The sequence below is a fragment of the Mustela nigripes genome, chromosome 16 (genome assembly GCF_022355385.1).
Source record: "Mustela nigripes isolate SB6536 chromosome 16, MUSNIG.SB6536, whole genome shotgun sequence".
Lineage (NCBI taxonomy): Eukaryota > Metazoa > Chordata > Mammalia > Carnivora > Mustelidae > Mustela > Mustela nigripes.
Window position 1 is genome coordinate 5,829,684 of NC_081572.1, and position 22,228 is coordinate 5,851,911.

The following is a 22,228-nucleotide window of genomic DNA, read 5'->3' on the forward strand; positions in this document are numbered from 1 at the left end:
TGTGATCTCTCTCTGTCAAATAAATAAATAAAATCTTAAAAAAAATTAAAAAAAAAAAAAAATGCATAACCTTTCTCTATTCATGAGAAAACATTGGAGAAATCCAAATGGAGGGACTATCACCATAATAATTGGTATTTTTTCAAAAGTGTCAGGGTCATTAAAGAGACTAAGAAAAGGGGGCCTGGGTGGCTCAGTGGGTTAAGGCTCTGCCTTAGGCTCAGGTCATGATCTCAGTGTCCTGGGATTGAGTTCCGAGTCAGGCTCTCTGCTCGGTGGGGAGCCTGCTCCCCCCCGCCCCCCGCCTGCCTCTCCGTCCACTTGTGATCTCTCTGTCAAATAAATAAATAAAATCTTTTTAAATAAATAAATAAATAAATAAAACCTGAGTTGCAGCGGAGAAAAAAGGACCTTAGTGGAAAAACTGGTAAATTCAAATGAGGCCTTGAATCATAAGGTGTTGATGTTTCAGTTTCCTGGTTTAAGTAACAGTAACATGGTTATGTAGATATTAATGTAACAAAACTAAGTGAGGGATGCGCAGGAATAAATTTTTGTACTTTTTCTGTTAAGTCCAAAATTAGTTCAAAATAAAGTCTTTAAAAAAGGAAATGGGCGCCTTGGTGGCTCAGTGGATTAAGCCTCTGCCTTCGGCTAAGGTCATGATCTCAGGGTCCTGAGATCAAGCCCCACATCAGGCTCGCTGCTCATCAGGGAGCCTGCACCCTGTCCCACCACCTGCCTCTGCCTACTTGTGATATCCCTCTCTCTGTCAAATAAATAAATAAAACATTTAAAATAAATCATTAACTAATTAATTAGAAAGGAAATGACAAAACTAAACAAATATCCACAAGAAAGAAACTGGTTTAGTTACTAAGAAAAACAGTTCCAAAAAAAAAAAAGAAAGACAGTTCTAAGGGGGCCTGGGTAGCATAGTAAGCTAAGCTACTGCCTTCAGCTCAGGTCAGGATTCTAGAGTACTGAAACGGAGCCCTGTGCCCCACCGTGTTGGGCTCCCTGTTCAGCTGGGAATCTGCTTCTCCTTCTCCCTCTGCCCTCCCCCACCACTCCTGTGCTTGCTCCCTCTCTCTCTCTCTCCCCCTCTCAAATAAATAAATAAAACCTTAAGTAAAAGAAAAAAGGAAAACAATGCATTTCATTTGGCTTTCATAATTTAGTTGTGAACTTCAGCACCTATCAGCAGCGAACTTACTGAGCTTTTCTGGATTTTCCAGTCAATTCTTCTTCAATTCTCTGGAGGCCCACAAAGATTCCATGGGATTCATTGAAGAGTTTTCTCAGGATCTGAGAGTAAACATCTATATCCTTTCGGATGATATAGATAAAGGGGCAGCCTGGCTTAGTCTCTGATTCTTCTAAAACAGAAAAAATTAACATCAATCATCATTACCCTCATACAAGAACTCACTTCAAATTTTTTTAAAATATTTTATTTATTTATTTGAGAGACAGAGAGAGATCACAAGTCCAGGGAAGGATAGAGAGAGAAGCAGACTCCCAGCTGAGCCGGAAGCCCAATTCGGGACTTGATTGCAGTACCCTGGGATCATGACCTGAGCCAAAGGCAGACACTTAACAGACAGGACCACCCAGACGCAGTAAATTTATTTTAAGATTTTATTTATTTACGGGGCGCCTGGGTGGCTCAGTGGGTTGAGCCGCTGCCTTCGGCTCAGGTCATGATCTCAGGGTCCTGGGATCGAGCCCCGCGTCGGGCTCTCTGCTCAGCAGGGAGCCTGCTTCCCTCTCTCTCTCTCTCTCTCTGCCCACTTCTCTGCCTACTTGTGATCTCTGTCTGTCAAATAAATAAATAAATAAAAATCTTAAAAAAAAAAAAAAGATTTTATTTATTTACTTGATAGAAAGAGAGAGAGAATGCGTGTGCACAAGTGGCAGGCAGAGGGAGAGGGAGAAGCAGGCTCCCCGATGAACAGGGAGCCTAATGTGGGGCTCAATCCTAGGACTCTGGGATCATGACCTGAGCCGAAGGCAGATGCTTAACTGACTGAACCATCCAAGTACCTCTCACTTTAAAATTTTATTTATTTTTTGAAAGATTTTATTTATTTATTTGACAGACAGACATAGATCACAAGTAGGCAGAGAGGCAGGCAGAGAGAGAAGGGGAAGCAGGCTCCCCGCTGAGCAGAGCACCCCGTGTGGGGCTTGATTCCAGGACCCTGAGATCCTGACCCGAGCTGAAGGCAGATGCTTAACCCATTGAGCCATCCAGGTGCCCCACACTTTAAATATTTAATTGAGTTATCTAATTACAAAAGCTTCAGCTTCTTTGCTACTGATTTCATGTTAAAAAGTATGAACTGGGGGTGTCTGGGTGGCTCAGTTGGTTGGGCATCTGCCCTTGGCTCAGGCTATGATCAGTGTGCTGGGATGGAGCCCCACATCAGGCTCTCTGCTCAGTAGGGAGTCTGCTTCTCCCTCTGCCCTTCAATGCCCCCCAGACTTGTGCTCCTCTCTCACTCCTGGGATCAAGTCCTACATCGGGCTCCCTGCTCAACAAGAATTCTGCTTCTTCCTCTACCTTTCCCCCCTGCTCGTGAACTCTCTCTCAAATAAATAAAATCTCTAAAAAAATTAAAGTCACTTAATATTAGCTTATGGATAAATAAATAAATAAATAAATAATAAACTCAATAAATAAGATAAACCTACATCCGAGGGGCACCTGGGTGGCTCAGTCAGTTAAGCGTCTGCCTTCAGCTCAGACCATGATAGGAGTCCTAGAATAGTGCCCTGTGTTGAACTCCCTACTCAACAGTCGGCTTCTCCCTCTCCCTTGGCCCCTGGGCCCGGCTCGTGCATATACTCTTGCTCTCTCACAAATAAATAAATAAATAAATAATCTACAAAAAGGAAAAGACACCTAGACCTGAAATTTTATATAACCTCAAATTCAAATAAATATTATTTCTATATTTCTTTGTACTGCCATTACCCCTAAAACAAAGAATCAAGAGTTGACTGAATTATTCTGTGGCAGTGATAAAAAGGATCTATCATGAGAAATTATAAACCACCAACTTGTAGATATTTTATATAAAAGCTTCTTTTTTTTTTTTTTAAATGTTTCCTGTTCCTGTTTTTTTTTTTTAATTTATTTGACAGAGATCACAGGTAGGCAGAGAGGCAGGCAGAGAGAGGAGGAAGCAGGCTTCCTGCTGAGCAGAGAGCCCGATGCGGGGCTCGATCCCAGGACCCTGAGATCATGACCTGAGGCGAAGGCAGAGAATTTAACCCACTGAGCCACCCAGGCACCCCTATATAAAAGCTTCTTGAAAAAACTGTGATGATGTTCAATGGCTTGTCTCTATTCAGATTTCAATAGACATAAACAAAAAGAAAGCCTCATGTTTCCAACAATAGAGGACAAACTAAAAATGCTGATAAGCTTTCCCATTAAGTATGAAAAGAGGCTGGACATATTCAAAGAAGGTTCTCTCCTGAGCAACTGTCCCTCTGGCAGCTTCTAGAGCTCTGCCAAGCTTGAGATATTTAATACTAAAATATGCCACAAACATTTGGCAACATTACGGAGAACTGTTAATGAAAAATTAAGAAAAACTATACTGAAAAATAATTTTTTTAACTACATCACTTCAAAATGCAGGAACTGCATACCACATGATTTGCCAAAATTCTAAGACTTCCATTAGATCAATTCCCTCCTTATAGAAGAGGAAAGCCTCCACATTTGGATAAAGAACCTGTCAAATATTTGCAAGAAGATCTCTTCCAACATTTCCAGAGACTTCTCTTGAAATGGAGAAAGCAAAATCAAATATGAAAATTTAGCTTTCTCTTGCTAGTAGAATAGTCTGTAACAGAAAGAAAAGATTCATGTCCAAAATCTGAAGGAGCTTAGAGAAAAAGGAAGAGTCATTTCACTCTCCAGATCTTCTGTGCTTTATATCAACAGCTAACAGAATTCATCAAGTTTAAAATACTACAAAAGCAAGGACTATGAGGACTATGCGGAAACTGTTCCACGGTTTCATGGAAAGGGGGCTGCTGTGAAGGGAATTTAGTCATTCTGGACAAGGGGAAAAAACTTGAAATTTTTAAATATAAAGGAACACCACAAACATTACTAATTTTTTTTCCTGTACTCAACATGTTCCAGATCCCATAAATTAATGAAAATCTTAAATAGGTAACGGTTTAAAAATGAAAATGGTACAAAGTTAAGTTCAACTGATTCTTGCTTCAGTTAGTTAAATCTGAGAAAAAAACAAATGTGCCAAGATGGATAACCTAGAAGAAAAAAACAAAAACCTACCTTTTTTGTTGAAGGAGGTTTCACACACCAGCATCTCCCCTGGACCCCAATCAAAGCACATTTGCTTCTTCTTTGAATTCACTCCTGGAATCAACTAGTTTAAAAAAAAAAAAAAAAGGCAGAGACACTGTTACTTTTACTAAAGGCTTTGTTTTCTTTTTTCTTTTTTTTTAAAAGATTTTATTTATTTATTTGACAGAAAACACAAGTGGGCAGAGAGGCAGGCAGAGAGAGAGAGAGAGAGAGAAGCAGGCTCTGCACTGAGCAGAGAGCCCGATGCGGGGCTCGATCCCAGGACCCTGGGATCATGACCTGGGCTGAAGGCAGAGGCTTTAACCCGCTGAGCCACCCAGGCGCCCCTAAAGGGTTTGTTTTCAAATGCTTTGCAAGCAGAGCCCTAGAAATAAGTGGTCATGAAAGTTAGGCACTAATCTATGAATACAGCTATGTGTGGTTGAAATCAGCCCAGTCTGTTAAGACCCTGAATAAGCAAGTAAGCTTTCCTGAGCACCTCAACCCAGCCTGCCACTTTGCAAGTGTTGACAAAATGGAGAGCTATCCTTAATCAACTGCTGTATTGTAATTTAACGATCCACAGTTCAGAAAAAGGGAATTTTTTAAAAAAGAGAAAATAAATTGAACTGTTTGGGGCGCCTAGTTGGCTCAGTTGGTTAAGCCTCTGCCTTCAGCTCAGGTTGTGATCCCCAGAGTCCTGGATTGAGTCCCACATCAGGCTCAGAAACAGGAACCTGCATCTCCCTCTATTCAGAGGGAATAAATTCCTCATGAATAAATAAATATTTAAAAATAAAAAGAAACTGAACTGTTTGTTACTTACTAAAAGGAGTCCTCCAATACCATGGCTTCTGTGCCATCTTTCTCTCTCTTTTTTTAAAGATTTTATTTATTTATTTGACAGAGACAGATCACAAGTAGGCAGAGAGGCAAGCAGGGTTGCGGGGGAAGCAGGCTCCCTGCTGGGCAGACAGCCGGATTCGGAACTCCATCCCAGGACCCCAGGACCCCAGGATCATGACCCGAACCGAAGTCAGAGGCTTCAACCGACTGAGCCACCCAGGCGCCCCTGTGCCATCCCTTTGATAAAGACTCAATTCTTCTCTCCAACTCAGATCAACCCCTTTGAGCCTCAGCCTCATATATCCAACTACCTAATTCACACCTTTATAGGTTACCTAACCTCTAGAGCTATATTCATAACATCAGAACTAAAAAAAAACTCTTGATGCTCACCTCCAAGTCTCATTCCATTCCGCCACTGGGACAAAGCCTTCCTCAAATGTTAAGTAATCTTTGATTCTTCACTTTCCCTTACCACCTTTGTCCTATCAGTAAATCCTGTCCTACTCTTAAATAAGCCTAAATCCAACCACTTACCATGTCTACCAGTCTAACCCAAGCCACCATCAACTCTCAAATGACTATCCTACATGGTTATTACCTTGCCCTATAAATGGATAAAACCTCACAAGGCGGGACACCTGGGTGGCTCAGTTGGTTAAGCATTTGCTTTCAGCTTGGGTCGTTTATCGGAGTGCTGGGATGGAGTCCGAGTCCTGCATCTGGCCCCCTGCTCGGGAAGTCTGCCTCTCCCTCTACCTGTTGCTCTTTCTCTTTCTTTCTTCTTCTCTCTCTCCACCCCCCCGATAAATTAATAAATAAATAAAATTTTAAAGATTAAAAAAGCTCCCAAGGGCAGGAGATTCCGGGATTCTCATTCACTGCTTAGAAGAGACCCTGGCACAAAGATGGCACTCCATAAGTATTTTTTGGCAGAGAAGAAATGTGGCTGGCAATAATCTGGTCTAAAGACAAGTGCAGGGGGCGCCTTGGTGGCTCAGTGGGTTAAAGCCTCTGCCTTCGGCTCAGGTCATGATCCCAGGGTTCTAGGATCAAGCCCCGCATCGGGCTCTCTGCTCAGCAGGGAGCCTGCTTCCTCCTCTCTCTCTCTGCCTACTTGTGATTTCTGTCTATCAAATAAATGAATAAAATCTTTAAAAATAAATAAATAAATAAATAAATAATAAATAATAAAGACAAGTGCAGGGGCGCCCGGGTGGCTCAGTGGGTTAAGCCTCTGCTTTCGGCTCAGGTCACAATTTCAGGGTCCTGGGGTCGAGTCCTGCATCAGGCTCTCTGCTCAGCAGGGAGCCTGCTCCCCGCCCTCCCCTCTCTCTGCCTGCCTCTGTGCCTACTTGTGATATCTCTGTCAAATAAATGAATAAAATCTTTTAAAAAAGGAAAAAAAGGACAAGTGCAGTTAGTTCTGAGGAAGGGCTAATGCTGTCATTTAACAACTAAGCAATGTCTAATAAGTCTTTATCTGTACTGTATTCTAGAAATACAACACTGTATACTACAGTTACTACCCTCCAAAAGCTAGCAGTCTACTGAGGAAGTCCAATTTAAAAAAAAAAAAACAAAACAGGCAGTGGGCACCAGGTGGCTCAGTGGGTTAAGCCTCTGCCTTCAGCTTGGGTCATGATCTCAGGGTCTTGGGATGGAGTCCTGCATCGGGCTCTCTGCTCGGCATGGAGCCTGCTTCCTCCTCTCTCTCTGCCTGCCTCTCTGCCTACTTGTGCTCTCTCCCTGTCAAACAGATAAATAAAATCTTAAACAAACAAACAAGCAGTAAGAAAAGTGGGAAAATGCTAGGGGCGCCTGGGTGGCTCAGTTGTTGGCGTCTGCCTTCAGCTCAGGTCATGATCCCAGGGTCCTGGGATCGAGCCCCCCATTAGGCTCCCTGCTCTGTGGAAAGCCTGCTTCTCCCTTTCCCACACCCCCTGCTTGTATTCCCTCTAGCACTGTGTCTCTTTCTGTCAAATAAAAAAAATAAAATCTTTTTAAAAAAAGAAAGAAAACACCTCTCTGTAAGGCTGTGTCAACAAGGTCAATCAATTTCCTTCCTGGTCTCCCCAACACCAACGTGGAGCTGAGCTATGACAAGTCCATTACCACTGCTGGTGTTAAAAATATGCTTGGCTCGTCTTCATTCAATTTGTAAAAGCAAGGCTCAGTATCAAAGTAGTGACTCCTCAGGGTTGTGCAGGTTACTAGAAAGGGGCCCCCATCAAAAGACTGATATAAGAGGAGGAGGGAAAGGCAAGATGATGTCTGAAAAAGTTACAGTGATTCTGATATTCTAATTTTTCTTCCCACCGACACTGACACAGCCTTGATATATAACATTTAAAGTAATTTATATGGGTCTTAAAATTTTAACACGCTACAATAGTAAGTTTTATAGAGTAACATTAACTGCTTTTTACGATCTCATGCCTCCTTTTGTCCAGTTAGCTTTGAAATGACCCCATCTTTGGTTTTGTCAGGCACTGCTTTTCCATCTGTTGGCTTTAGCAGAAAACTGCAGGCATCTCAACCTTCTCAAAAGCAATAAATCCAAGATCAGGCAACCTGCAGTTCAGCGAAGCTTCCCACTTACCAAGAGCAAAGAGGTGCAGACCAAGCCAATAATGGACAGAAATATTTGCCCTAGCCAGCGAGGTAAGGGAAGGCTTTCCCGAGGGAGAGGGGGCTGGTTCTTGCATTTGAAAAGGGAGGAGATAGAGAAAAAGAGAGGGTTCCAAGGGGAGGATCCGTAGGTATATCCTGTCTATACGCCAGGGATCTATTTTCGAACATCACAGATCGTTCACACTTGGCACTCTCTTGAAAGTCCAGACAGAACTGAAAGCAAGCAGGGCAGTAGGTACAAAAAGTCTCCGGGAACAAATACTTCTAGTAAATCCTGGGCCAGCACGGCACAAGAAGCAGCAGAAGCCAAGCCCATGGTGTTGCCATGTGAAGCTTAGTTCTGCGGAAGATAAAAGCCCCTTCGACCTCGGCTGGGTTGGAGCCCGCTCACTAGAGCACTAGTCCAACGGGAGAAGCGACGGAAGTGGGATGGGAAAGTCGGGAAGACAAGAGAGGATGAGGGATGGAGTGAGGCCTCCGAGCCAGGCGTTTCTGAGGATACAAAGAAAGACTAGACACCAAGCGACCACTGCGACCAGAACACGAGCACCTAGCTAATGGGACCTCCGAACTGCGGCTAGTGAGCTGAGGGAGGAGGCCAGGAGCCTCGCGGGAGGTAGACAAGCCTACAGTGACAAAGCAGACACAATCCTCGGACCGCAAAGGCAAGACTGTTGGCGGGCGCCCTTACAGTGACGGTCGGCTCGCCGTCGAGCTCCTCCATAGCGCCTCGCCTCAGCCCCCTGGAACTAGCGCGGCCGCGGACGCTCCCGGCTCAGGCCTCCCGCTCACAGCCGCCTGCGAGAGAGGACCCCACACGGCGAGCGCCTCGTGCACTGCCTGCGGGTCCAAGCGCCCAACGCCGCAGGGGCCTCTCCTCTCGGCCACGATCTTCCCTCCGCGACACTCTACACATGTCCCTCCTTCCTGGCCGGCGACAACGGGACAGGGAGAACAGAGCCAGAGCAACCGGCCCACATAGTAACCCTTCAGCCCGCTCAGGCGCCGCTGCGGACAGCCCCGCGCCGGGCCGGGAAAGGCCCCCGGAGAGGGCGGGAGCCGCGGCAGTGCGGCTGCGCGTGCGCGGACTGGGGCGGCTGCTCTGGGGCGAGCCCAGGGCCTGAAGCCGCGGTGAGCGAGCCCGTGGTATCTGTCGACTCTGGCTGTGCTCGCCTCTGTTGGGTATGCAAGTTAAGGTCGTCGCAGCTGCTTCTCTGAACGGTGTCCAGTCCTTGCCCAGTCCCCGTCGGTGCACTGGGCTTGGGTACGAAGGCGGATGCCGCCCACTCCCACCCCCAAAACGCTCGTAAGGCACGCAGACAAAGTTAAAGCGGCTGAAACAACTGTGAAATCGAGACAGCTGGGCTAGCTTAATTAAATACAAATACTAGTTTGTTGTCTCACCAAAGCAGAGCAGAAAAGAGGACTCAAATCAGGGAATCCCAGACCTTGTTATGGAAAGCTCAGAAGTGCTCCAGTGACTTAAAAGGAGTGATTTATTTCGTAAATGCCATATTTGCAAATACACAGGGAAGAGAACAGGACTTTCTAAGTTAGTAAATAAGTTTTTTAACGAATTGAAGATAATAAGTCTTAGGAAATACTGTCTGAAAATGTAGCAGCTGCTTTTATTTAGAGAAGAAATTTGATCTGAAAACAAAACAATTTCAAAACGCTCCCTTCCCCGAGGTTCTTCTGAACAGCGTATTTGAATGGGTAGAAAAAGAGGACTTGGAGTGATTAGGAAAATCCTGTCACACCAATAGTTCGTTCTTTTGAAGTACAGATTGTGAAGCAAGGGAAGAAAAATCCTCGTCTCTGAAGACTGCCATCCATAGGATGAACTTTAATGCAGTTTTGCACAAAATTCTGCACTGTTCTACCGTCTGTGTCTTAATGCATTTTCCAAATGTTTCAGTTTCACTGATCTGAATATTTCGAACAGCAGTGGTGTAGCTACGAAGTATGAGGAAAGTATTCATGCCCATTTTCCAGGGAGTAAAAAGAGTCCTAATATTTTCTGAAAGTAAAACGAACATTCAGGGGGTGCCTGGCTGGCTCTGTCAGTAAAGCATGCAACTTTTCTTTTTCCTTTTTTTTTTCTTGGGGGGGGGGCATGTGATTCTTGATCATATCGAGTATAGAGATTACTTAAAAATAAAATCTTGGGGGGCACCTGGGTGGCTCAGTGGGTTAAAGCCTCTGCCTTCGCAGCTCAGGTCATGATCCCAGAGTTCTGGGATCGAGCCCCACATCGGGCTCTTTGCTCAGCGGGAGCCTGTTTCCCTCTCTATCTCTGCCTGTCTCTCTGCCTACTTGTGATCTCTGTCAAATAAATAAATAAAATCTTTAAATAAAAAAAATAAAATAAAATCTTGGAGGGGCACCTGGGTGGCTCAGTGGGTTAAGCCTCTGCCTTTGGCTCGGGTCATGATGCCAGGGTCCTGGGATCAAGCCCTGCATCCTGCTTTCTGCTCAGTGGGGAGCCTACTTCCCCTGCCTCTCTCTGCCTGCCTTCCTGCCTACTTGTGATCTCTGTCAAATAAATAAAATCTTTTAAAAAGTAATAATAGGGGGGCGCCTGGGTGGCTCAGTGGGTTAAGCCGCTGCCTTTGGCTCAGGTCATGATCTCAGGGTCCTCGGATCGAGTCCCGCATCGGGCTCTCTGCTCAGCAGGGAGCCTGCTTCCCTCTCTCTCTCTCTGCCTGCTTCTCTATCTACTTGTGATTTCTCTCTGTCAAATAAATAAATAAAATCTTTAAAAAAAAATAAAAAATAAAAAGTAATAATAAAATATTGGAGTGTCTGGGTGGCTCAGTGGGTTAAAGCCTCTGCCTTCCGCTCAGGTCACGATCCCAGCATCGGGCTCTCTGCTTAGCAGGGAGCCTGCTTCCTCCTCTCTCTCTCTGCCTGCCTCTCTGCCTACTTGTGATCTCTGTCAAATAAATAAAATCTTTCTAAAAATACAATAAAATAAAATCTTAGGGTGCCTGTGTGGCAATGATTTAAACATCAGACTCTTGATTTTAGTTAAGATCATAATTCGGGTGGTGAGATCAAGCCTGGAATGGGGCTCTGCCTTTAGCATGGAACCTGCTTAAGATTCTTTCTGTCCTTCTCCTTTCACCTCTCCCCCACTCTCTCACTCTCTCTCAAAAAATAAAATTAATTAAAAATAATAATAAAGGGGGCACCTGGGTGGCTCAGTGGGTTAAAGCCTCTGCCTTCCGCTCAGGTCATCATCTTGGGGTCCTGGGATCGAGTCCCGCATTGGGCTCTCTGCTCAGCAGGGAGCCTGCTTCCCCCTCTTTCTCTGCCTGCCTCTCTGCCTACTTGTGATCTTTCTCTCTGTCAAATAAATAAATAAAATCTTTTAAAAAATGATACTACTAATAATAAAGGGGCACCTGGGTGGCTTAGTTAAGTATCTGCCTTCGGCTTGGGTCATACCAGGGTCCTGGGATCTGGTCCTGCCTCAGGCTCCTTGCTCAATGGGGAGCCAGCTTCTCTTTCTTGCACTGTCCTTCTCCCCCGCCCCCACTACTCATGCTCTCTCTGTCTCACTCTCTCAAATAAATGTAATCTTAAAAAAGAATAATAACAGGATGAAAGACCAAAAAGAAAAACCACCTTTCTCAAAGGGAGACCTGAGAAAAAAAACTATTTGAATGACAAAAGACCTTGGAAAATTTTAGTAGTATAGCTTCTTGATATTTTAAAACTGTCTTTGGGGCGCCTTGGGTGCCTTAGTGGGTTGGGCCTCTGCCTTCGGCTCAGGTCATGGTCTCAGGGTCCTGGGATCCAGACCCACATCAGGCTCTCTGCTCAACAGGGAGTCTGCTTCCCCCCCTCCCTCTGCCTGGCTCTCTGCCTACTTGTGATTCTGTGTGTGTCAAATAAAGAAATAAAATCTTAAAAAAAAAAAAAAAAACCTGTCATTTGTAAGGTGTCAGGCTGGCTCAGTCAGTACAGCATGTGACTCTTGAGCCTGGGGTTGTGCATTCAAGCCCCACGTTGGGTGTAGTGATTACTTAAAGATTAAAAAAAATTCCTGAAAAGACTCATTTGAAAATAAGAGAAGCATTGAAATTGTCTGACTTAGGGCTGGATAATACTGGGAAAACGTATTGGAAACGTTTTGGCGGCGCTTGGGTGGCTTGGTTGGTCGGCATCTGCCTTCGACTCAGATCATGGTCTCAGGGTCCTGGAATTGAGCCCTGTGTCCTGCTCCCTGCTCAGCAGGGATTCTGCTTCTCTCTCTTCCTTTGCTCCTCCCCCCTGCTCACAAGCGCTCTCTCTCAAATGAATAAATAAATATATATATATATATTTTAAAGGAAGATGTCAGACTCCATTCTAGGACCTTGGGATCATGACCTGAGTTGAAGGCAGATGCTTAACCAACTGAGCCACCCAGGCGCCCCAAGAATGATGTTTCAATTACATAGTTTATAAATCCTCTTTCTCTTGGGGCACCTGGGTGGCTCAGTCATTAAGCGTCTGCCTTTGGCTCAGGTCATAATCCCAGGGTTCTGAGATTGAGCCCCCCAACAGTCTCCCTGCTCAGTGGGAAGCCTGCTTCTCTCTCTCTCACTGCCCCTGCTTGTGTTCCCTCTCTTGCTCTGTCTTCTATCAAATAAATAAAATCTTTTTTAAAAATCCCCTTTTTCTTTTATATAATCATAAAGGAATACTTCTGGAAAAAACAGATGACCAGTATACAAATCTTTTTGTCTTCTTTGTCCTCCCCAGGCTGCTCCTCTCCTTATATCGGTTGGTTTAACTCCTGAATTCCTGTATCTATACTGAAGACTCTTCAATTATGCAAGAGAAATTTCAACCTGTGGTATATGAGTACCCAAGAAAGACAGAAAGAATAAAATATGTTTGGAGTCAAATGAAAATCTCCTAAAACAGAACATATTTATTGCCCAAAAGTCAAACCAGAAATCACTTTCAGTCACTCCAAAGTCAAACTAAGAATCATTCTCAGATCAAGCCAGAAGAATTGTGCTCTAGCACAATAGCTGTAGATGTGGCCTATATAAAAGTGCTAAGTGGATACATTTCATCCATCCTAGTAAAATCAAATAAATCTCCCTAGCCTACAGAGGAATAAATACATAATTGTATCAAACAACATAACTATTTTGGAAACAAGGTAGAAACCTGCAATCAAGAGGGGGGCCTGGGTGGCTCAGTTAGTTAAGCATCTGCCTTTGGCTCAGGTCATGAACCCCGGGGGCCTGGAATCCAGACCTCCCTCCATGGCATCTCGCTCCCTGCTCAGTGGGGAGTCTGATTCTGCCACTCCCCCTGCTTGTGCTCTCTCACTCTCATTCTGCCCACTCTCAAATAAATAAATAAATAAATAAAATCTTAAAAAAAAAAACAACAATAAACTTCGGCACCTGGGTGGCTCAGTGGGTTGAGCTTCTGCCTTCGGTTCGGGTCTTGGTCTTGGTATCCTGGAATTGAGTCCCACATCGGGCTCTCTGCTAGGTGGGGAGCCTGTGTGTCCCCCCGCCCCCGATCTGCTGCCTCTCTACCTACTTGTGATCTCTCTCTCTCTCAAATAAATAAATAAATTCTTTTTAAAAAACTTTATTTCAAATAACTTCAGTACAAAAATGGTACACAAATTTTTATATGTGCTATACATAACAAAAAAAATTTTTCCTATTGACCTATTGGACCAGAAAATTCTATGTTGTAAGAGCTGTCCTGTGCATTGCAGGATGTTTAGAATCCCTGGCTTTTACCCACTAGATGCCATTAATACCCCTCAACAATTTTAACAACTGAAAGTGTCTCTAGGTATTCTCAGTGTTCCCTAGGGGACAAAAATCACCTCTGCTAAGAATTGCTGGTATCAATGTTCGACGGTAGAGGAACAGAGGAACAACTAAATCTAACAGCAATGAAATTGCTTAGCTATTTCAAAGAACCATGAAGAACATGGAAAACTCTCTCAAGATGTTTTAAAATGTTCACCTTTTTGTCCCTATAATTGTATTTCCAGGAAATGATCAAGGACATTTTGAATAATGACCAGAAAAAAGGAAGTAATCTAAATGTCCCACAGAAAAGCCTTATGTAATCATTAAAATGTAATTGTAGCAAAATTTTATGAAAATAAATGTAAAATTTCATAAATAATAAAAGATATCTATCAATATTCATATAGAAAAAAAGACTAGGAAAGAAGGGCACCTGGCTGGCTAAATTGGTAGAGCATGTGACTCTTGGTCTCAGGGTCATGAGTTTGAGCCCCACACTGGTTGTAGAGATTACTTCAAAAGAGAGTTTTGGGCGCCTGGATGCCTCAGTCCTTAAGTGTCTGCTTTTGGCTCGGATCATGATCCCAGTGTCCTGGCATCGAGCCCCACATCAGTCTCCCTGCTTGGCGGGAAGCCTGCTTCTGCCTCTCCCACTCCCCCAGCTTGTGTTCCTTCTCTCGCTGTTTCTCTCTGTCAAAAAATAAATAAGATCTTAAGTAGAAAAAAAAAAGAGAGAGAGAGAGAGTGTGTCTTAAAAAAAAAAAAAAGAAAGAAAGAAAGAAAGACTAGCAGGAGTGAGTATTGCTACCTTAACATAAAAAAAGTCATCTTTCGGGGTGCCTGGGTGGCTCAGTGGGTTAAAGCCTCTGCCTTCAGCTCAGGTCATGATCCCAGGGTCCTGGGATCGAGCCCTGCATTGGGCTCTCTGCTCAACAGGGAGCCTGCTTCCTCATCTCTCTCTGCCTGCCTCTCTGCCTACTTGTGATCTCTGTCAAATAAACAAATAAAATCTTTCAAAAAAAAAAAAAAAGTCCTCTTTTAGCATGTTTACCAGATAATTTTAAATACAAAAGTAAACCAAAAATTTTTCTACAGTATATTACAATTAACATTTCTACAATTATATAAAGACATTTACATGTGGATAAAGACCAAATTAAAATTGAGAGACAGGGGCGCCTGGGTGGCTCAGTGGGTTAAGCCGCTGCCTTCGGCTCAGGTCATGATCTCAGGGTCCTGGGATTGAGTCCCGCATCGGGCTCTCTGCTCAGCAGGGAGCCTGCTACCTCCTCTCCTCTCTCTGCCTGCCTCTCTGCCTACTTGTGATCTCTCTCTGTCAAATAAATAAATAAAAAATCTTTAAAAAAAAAAAATTGAGAGACAAGGAGCACCTGCATGGCAAGTTGGTTAAGTATCAGACTCTTGATTTCAGCTCAGGTCATGATCTTAGGGTTCTGAGATAAGGCCCCAAATAGGACTCCACACTGAGCAAAGAGTGGGCTTCAGACTCTCCCTTTTCCTCCCCTTCCGCCCCTCCCCCATCTCCGCACCCCCACACCTTTGCTCACAGGTGTGCATGCACACGCACACTCAAGTAAATAAAAGCTTTAAAAATAAATAAATAACATTGAAAAATAAGTGGACAAAATTGAGAGATAAGTGTGGTATTATGGGAATGTGAAGGAATTAAAATATTTTATCCTTTATTTTATTTACTTATTTATAAGTATTTATAAATTATTTACTTATTTACTTATTATAAATTATTTACTTATTTATAAGTGTAGCCGCCACACCCATTGTGAAGCTTGAATCCACAACCCCAAGATCATGAGTTGCATGCTCTACCAATTGAGCCAGCCAGGCGTCCCCCCAATTTTTATTCCTTTGAAAAATAATTCCCGGGATGCCTAGGTGGCTCAGTGGGTTACACATCTGCCTTTGACTCAGGTCATGAGCCCAGGGTCCTGGGATCAAGTCCCACATCAGGCTTCTTGCTCAGCAGGGAGCCTGCTTCTCCCTGTGCCTGCCATCCCCGGTCCTGTGTTCACCCCACCCTCAACAAATAAATAAAATCTTTTAAAAATAAAATGAGCCTGGGTGGCTCATTTGTTAAATGTCTGCCTTTGGCTCAGGTCATGATCCCAGGGTTCTGGGATCCAGCCCCACATCGGACTCCCTGCTCAGCGGGAAGCCTGCTTCTCCCACTCTCTCTGCTTGTGTTCCCTGTCGCTATGTCTCTCTGTCAAACAAATAAATAAAATCTTTAACAAAAAATAAAAATAAAAATAATTCCCTGGAACACCTGAGTGACTGTCATTTGGGCATCTGACTCTTGATTTCAGACCAGGTCTTAATCTCAGGGTTATGAGTTCAAGCCCCACATTGGGCTCTGCACTAGGCGTGGACCCTACTTAAAAAAACAGGGACACTTCTGCGGCGCAGTCGGTTAAGTGTAGGCCTTCGGCTCGCTTGGGTCATGATCCCAGGGTCCTGGAATCGAGCCCCATGTCATGTTCCCTGCCCATGGATATCCTGCTTCTCTCTTTTCCTCTGCTGCTCCCCCTTCTTATGCGCTAGCTCTCTCCCTCCATCAAAGAAATTAAAAAGCTGTAAAAAATTTTTAAAAATTACAAAACTACAAAATAAAAATAAAAGTAATTTCCTGATAAATGTTTTAAACACATACATATACATATGTATATTGATATATATGTATATGTATATTGATACATATATAGATACATACATATGTGCACATACACAAATAAGGCCTTATTTGTGAGAACTTGCTTTATAGCCCCATGTAAGACTTCAAGTTGAGAAATAAAATTATAAATGTGACAAAGTCACTACTGGAGGAGTAAAAGCTGTTCTAGTCCTGTGGCTCTCAAATTTCAGGGAGCTTCAGAATTATCTAAAGTGCTTGTTAAACCACTGACTCGTGGACTCTATCAACAGAGCTTCTTATTCGGAAGGTCTAGGGTACCACCCAGGGATTTGCACTTCTACCCAGTTCACAAGTAGAGGTGATATTGTTGCCCAAGGGACCACTGTTCGAGAACCATTCTGCCAGTTATCTTCTCCACTGCAGGGTGAGCAGAATCACTCACAAACAGGAGCTTGAAGAGTATAGATATATATTTTTTAAACATTTAATTTATTTATCTGAGAGAGAGAGAGAGAGAGAGAGAGAGAGACATAGCAAGAGAGGGAATACAAGCAGGGGGAGTGGGAGAAGGAGAAGCAGGCTTCCAGAAGAGCAAGGAGCCCGATGTGGGGGGCTCGATCCCAGGACCCTGGGATCATGACCTGAGCTGAAGGCAGAGGCTTTAACCCACTGAGCCACCCAGGTGCACCAATTTCTGTTCATTTTATGGAGCAAACAGCTTTGAGTCACTGGGCCCTGCTAGAGTCTGGAAATGGACAGAGATGGACAGAGAAGGACTGGAGCATTAACAGGTTCAAATACATTGTTATTCTAGTGTAGAAGCTGCATTCAGGAAACCCACTGCAGGCACTTTTGGTTTTCTCATGACAAGTACTATGTAAGTATTGTATTGCTCTGTCAGTAAATATTTACCGATCACTGGGTCTCAGGACTTTGTTACCTGCCAAGACTACAAAGATGAATAGCCATGATACCTGCCTTCAAAAAGGTCCTTACAGGGCCATCCTCTAACTCATGTGTGGGCAATATTACCCACATGTGTGGGTATATTACTACATAGTATGGTATTGTGATGTGGGACAATATTTCCCTACAGTTATACCCCAGCTGACACATTTAAAGTGCAATATAGCAGGTTCTTGGCTTTGGCTGTTGGCACTATCTTGAGTCCCATCTTTGCCATGACGCAAAGATAGAAAGCTGGAAGTTTTCTATAATATCACTGTTCTGCCTCCAGATTTCCTGCAGTATTTAGGCATTCAGTATTCAGTGTTCTTACAGTGTTCACACACATAGCTCAAGGACTCAACTAACCTTTGTTAGAATGGGAAGGAAATTTGATGTTATAAACTACACGCTTTAGTTGTCTATGTTATACATTCAGTTATGTGTTTCTTGGGGTTTTTCGCAAAGACTTAAAGCTCTAAATAAGACTCTGTGATTCTTGTTTTCCTACTACTTGTAGGAATATTGTTTTTTCTTTGGCAGCTGGCCCTGACAAGTACCTTGCAGCAGGTTTACCCTACCCTTACTTACCTTCTAACACCAATTGTTGATATTTAATTAGATTTCTAGAGGAACGAGGCCTTTCTTTGCCCAAGTTCCTACTCAACCCCTAATGGTGAAAACACTCACCACACAGCTCTCCTCCTCACTTACCACTTCTCTCATCCTTCAGGATCCAAGAACTACGCAAGGTGTTGGGGACAAAACTGCAAACAAGACGGACAGGTCTCTGCTTTCATGGAACTTTCAAATTCTGCTGAGAGAATACCAAACAAAAATTTAAGTCAAAACAACTCAACTGGTGCTCTTGGACTATTCTAGGATTCTTTTTTCTGCCTGTTTTTTTCTCTTCCTTGCATAGGGATCTATATGTGGTTCCACAGGAACTAAGCACTGGGCTCTGAGTTGGAAAGCCCGAGTTTCATAGGATTCTGGCTCTGCCACTCCAAGCTGGGTGACCAAGTTGGCCAACCTCTCTATGTCTTATTTTCTTCTTCTGTAAAATGGGGACAGTAATAGAGGTTTAGTGAGGATCAAGGGGTTAGCACAGAATCCCCAGATAATAATCACTTGATGAAAATCTGCCATTGGGGGTGCCTGGGTGGCTCAGTGGGTTAGGCCTCTGCCTTCGGCCCAGGTCATGATCTCCGGGTCCTGGGATCAAGCCCTATGTCAGGCTCTCTGCTCAGCAGGGAGCTTGCTTCCCCTCCTCTCTTTCTGTCTGCCTCTCTGCCTACTTGTGATCTCTGTCAAACAAATCAATCAATCAATCAATCAATCAGTCTTTGGGGGAAAAAGAAAATTTGCCATTGTTCTTTTCTGTATCTGTTACCCCTTCTACTTTTTACTCTAAAGCACCCTCTTCCAGTGCACAGCCACCCCCTTACCCTCCCCTATAAAAATGATGGGGGGGGGCGCACCTGGGTGTCTCAGTCCTTAAATGTCTGCCTTTGGTTCAGGGTATGATCCCAGAGTCCTGGGATCAAGCCCCGCATCAGGCTCCCTGCCCAGCTGGAAGCCTGCTTCTCCCTCTCCCACTCCCCCTGCTTGTGTTCCCTCTCTCTCGCTGTCTGTCCTCTCTCTGTCAAATAAATAAATAAATATTTATTTAAAAAAATGATGGAGGGACAAGCTTAATGTTGGGAAATTTCTATCTTTTCACATTTTTTTCCCCTTTGGAAATTGTAAAGAGACTCTCACATACAACTTCAGTAGATCCCCTAGGTTCAGCTCATAGAATTCCAGTCTGCCATTGGAATGTACTATCTTTTTTTCTTTTATTTTTTTAAAGATTTTATTTATTTGAGAAGGAGGGAAAAAGAGAGGGAGCACACAGGCAGTGGGGGTAGGAGAGGAAGAAGCAGACTCTGTTGAGCAGGGACCCTGATGTATATAGTTCGATTCCAGGACCCTGGGATCATGACCTGAGCTGAAGGCAGAGGCTTAACAACTGAGCCACCCAAGTGCCCTGCCATTGGAATATATATTGCTCACACATTTGAATATGTTAACTACTTTTTATAGGAGCTCCTCCTTTGCCCGAAGGTGATTTTGTAATTTAGCATAACTTTGGAGAGGAAGGATACTGTAAGACACACCTGTCGCCTAAAAGCTAATGACTAAACAACCATTTGATTATTGGAGGCCCACATATATTAACCAGGGTAAGTTTAACAGGACATATTCCTTTTTGATGGTTCTCCAGTCTTATCAGGCTGCGAAGGTATGTGATGGCAACAGAAGACCTAGGTACAGGAGAGCAAGGATAGCTTCTCTCTTTCTTTCTCTGTAGTACCTGGCATAGCACCCAGCTTGTTCATTCCCTGGCATACAGTAGAACCTCAATCAACACTACTTGCCAGCTGTGTGATATTGGGCAAGTTATTTAACTCCTTTGACCCTCAGTAGCAAATAAATACTACACCTACTTGGAAGGGTTTGTGTAAGGAGAAAATGAGCTAATATTAGTAAAACCCCACTCAGTGCCTGACGCCCAGAAGTTGGTTCTCTTCCCCTTTCACTTCTTGTGTATTTCCTACCCACCCCTGACCTGATTATAAGTTACTTGAGTTGGGGACTTTGACCAATGCCTAGCATGTGACCTTACACATAGTGATAGCTTCAATTTATTTACTCATTCAGTGAATCTTTGAGTACCTACAATGGATGAAAGCTTGGAGTTGATAGAGAGCTGGCACATTCAGGAACCCTAAGTAATTGAATATGACTGAAGCAGACATTTCCAGGAGGAAATGATGAGAAAGAGCTAGAATGGTTAGCCTGGATTAACTCTCAAAGGGCTCTGTAGGCCTTATAGGAATTTTGGACTTTACCCTTCAAGGCAGAGGACTGCCACTGAACCAAGGAGTGGCAAAAACTTTTTTTGTTTTTGCTCTAGAATGGTTTGTGGTTCTCAGACCAGTGTGTGTAAGAATCATCAGGGGGAAAAAAAAGAATCATCAGGGAGGTTTGTTAAAAAGGGGGGATTCTAGGGTACCTGGGTGGTTCAGTTGTTTAAATGCTGGCCTTCAGCTCAGGTTATGATCCCAGGGTCCTGGGATTGAGTCCCACATCCCTCTTCCTCTCTCTCTCTGTCTTTTTTTTTTTTTTTTTTTAAAGATTTTATTTATTTGTCAGAGAGAGCAAGCGAGAGCGAGCACAGGCAGACAGAGTGGAAGGCAGAGTCAGACGGAGAAGCAGGCTCCCTGCGGAGCAAGGAGCCCGATATGGGACTCGATCCCAGGACGCTGGGATCATGACCTGAGCCGAAGGCAGCTGCTTAACCAACTGAGCCACCCAGGCGCCCTCTCTCTGTCTTTTATGAATAAATAAATAAAATCTTTTTTTTTTTTAAATGGGGGATTCCAGAGCCACACTGCCCAAGAATGTGCATTTATTTTCTTTTATTTTCCTACAAATATGCATTTAAACTGGTACTCTAGGGGCACCCATCTGCCTTAGTTGGTAGAGCAGGCAACTTTTTTGATCTCTGGGAGGTGAGTTCAAGTCCCATGCTGGGAGTAGAGCTTGCTTAAAACAAAACAAAACAAAAACAAACAAACAAAAAATGGTACCTCAGATGATTCTGAGCCACTCAAATATACAGGCACAAGAGGGACTTACCTTACAAAAACAATAACAAAACAGGAGGCTATTGCAGTGGTCTCGGGGTAAGCTGACTTGAATTCAGGCTTCCCCTACCTGCCCTGATTCATCGGCCTTCCTTGGCCTGTCTTTCATGTAGGGTCTTAAGCGTCTTCTTCCCCATGAAGGATCAGCTGGAAGTCCAGCAAATACAGACTGGCTCGGAGACCAGACAGAGCCTGAAGAGAAGCAACTAGATTTGGTAGGTATTTAGCAGGTGGAATAGACTGGACTCAGAGATCCATTGCATGGGGAGGTGAGGGGGTGGGGGTGAAGAACAAGAAGTCAAGGAAGCCCCCTGGCTCTCCCACCTGGAGGAACAACAGTTGTAATGGTGCGTCATTCAGTGAACCAAGAACTCCAAGGAGAAAGGTAGTGGGTTCCCAGAAGGTGAAGTGAGGAATTTTAGTTGAGATTTGCTGAGTTTGATGTGCCTCTGGGACATTCAAGTGGGGATGTTCACAAGTCGGTTGGATTTATGGGTTGGATGCTCAGAGCAACACCTAGTTTAGAAATACATATCTGAGAATCCTTAGGTAATAGGTGGTGATAGAAGGTGGGTGAAATCATCCCAGGAGAGGGAATAGAATGATAAGAGAAAAGGATCTAAAACACAACGCATGGAACATTTAAGGGAAGGCCTGAGTAGGAAAAGAATTGCAAAGGGATCAAGGACAGGCGGGAATCAACAGCCCCAAGTCACCGGCAGGGGATTCCGAGGAGTGAGGATTGGGGAAGCACGCTGGATCCCGCACAGAAGTCTGTGGTGACCTTGCAGAGAGCCGTTCTAGGGGAGCTCCAGGGACAGCACCAGGCTTCAGTGGATTGAGGAGTGAGTGGGAGGTGAGGGAGTGGAGGCAGCTGGCATGGACAGTTTTTCAAGATGTTTGGCCAAGAATGGAGCGAGATATGTTGGTAACTTAAGAAGGAAACAGAATCGAGAGAGGCTTTTTCTATGCTAAGGGAGGAGTGGAAGAAAGCATAAAGACGAAGGGAATAATAAAACCTACCTAGAGTAGTGGGAGGAATCCATCCACTGCCTTGAAGTCAGGATTGCTCCTAAGACAGGAAGGACCTACTTCTATTTTTTAACCTGACCGATTGGTCTGGAAGCTCGATATTAGGTGGTTCACTGTCAGGGATCCTGTTTCCTCTTGGAGGCTGGGACCCAGGCCATGAGTTAAGGAGTTTGTAGGATGAACCTTTTTTCCTCAGCTAGCAAAGTACGGATTTACCAGCAAGAAAGAAGTAGGCACCGCACTGAAGCAAGAGCCCGGTGGGAAGCGCGTTCAGGCTGAAGCTTTGAAATTCAGA

General features: G+C 44.0%; 1 protein-coding gene and 1 long non-coding RNA gene across 2 annotated transcripts in view; both read right to left on the minus strand.

Moving 5' to 3' along the window:
* NUP85 (nucleoporin 85) overlaps positions 1-8,777 on the minus strand; it is a 36,458-nt gene extending 27,681 nt beyond the window's left edge. Inside the window, exons 1-3 of the mRNA XM_059380475.1 lie at positions 8,505-8,777; positions 4,322-4,415; positions 1,217-1,379 (exon numbers count right to left, since the gene is read on the minus strand). Of these exons, the coding sequence (XP_059236458.1) occupies positions 1,217-1,379; positions 4,322-4,415; positions 8,505-8,537 (290 nt within the window). The 5' untranslated portion in view covers positions 8,538-8,777. The remainder of the gene's footprint in view (positions 1-1,216; positions 1,380-4,321; positions 4,416-8,504) is intronic.
* A 5,301-nt stretch (positions 8,778-14,078) lies between these two features.
* On the minus strand, positions 14,079-21,245 carry LOC132004375 (uncharacterized). Its single transcript, XR_009400501.1, has 3 exons — positions 20,894-21,245; positions 17,924-18,026; positions 14,079-14,283 (listed from the first exon to the last, which is right to left on the minus strand). It is a non-coding gene; the product is annotated as an uncharacterized LOC132004375 (long non-coding RNA).
* Between the last annotated feature and the right edge of the window lie 983 nt (positions 21,246-22,228).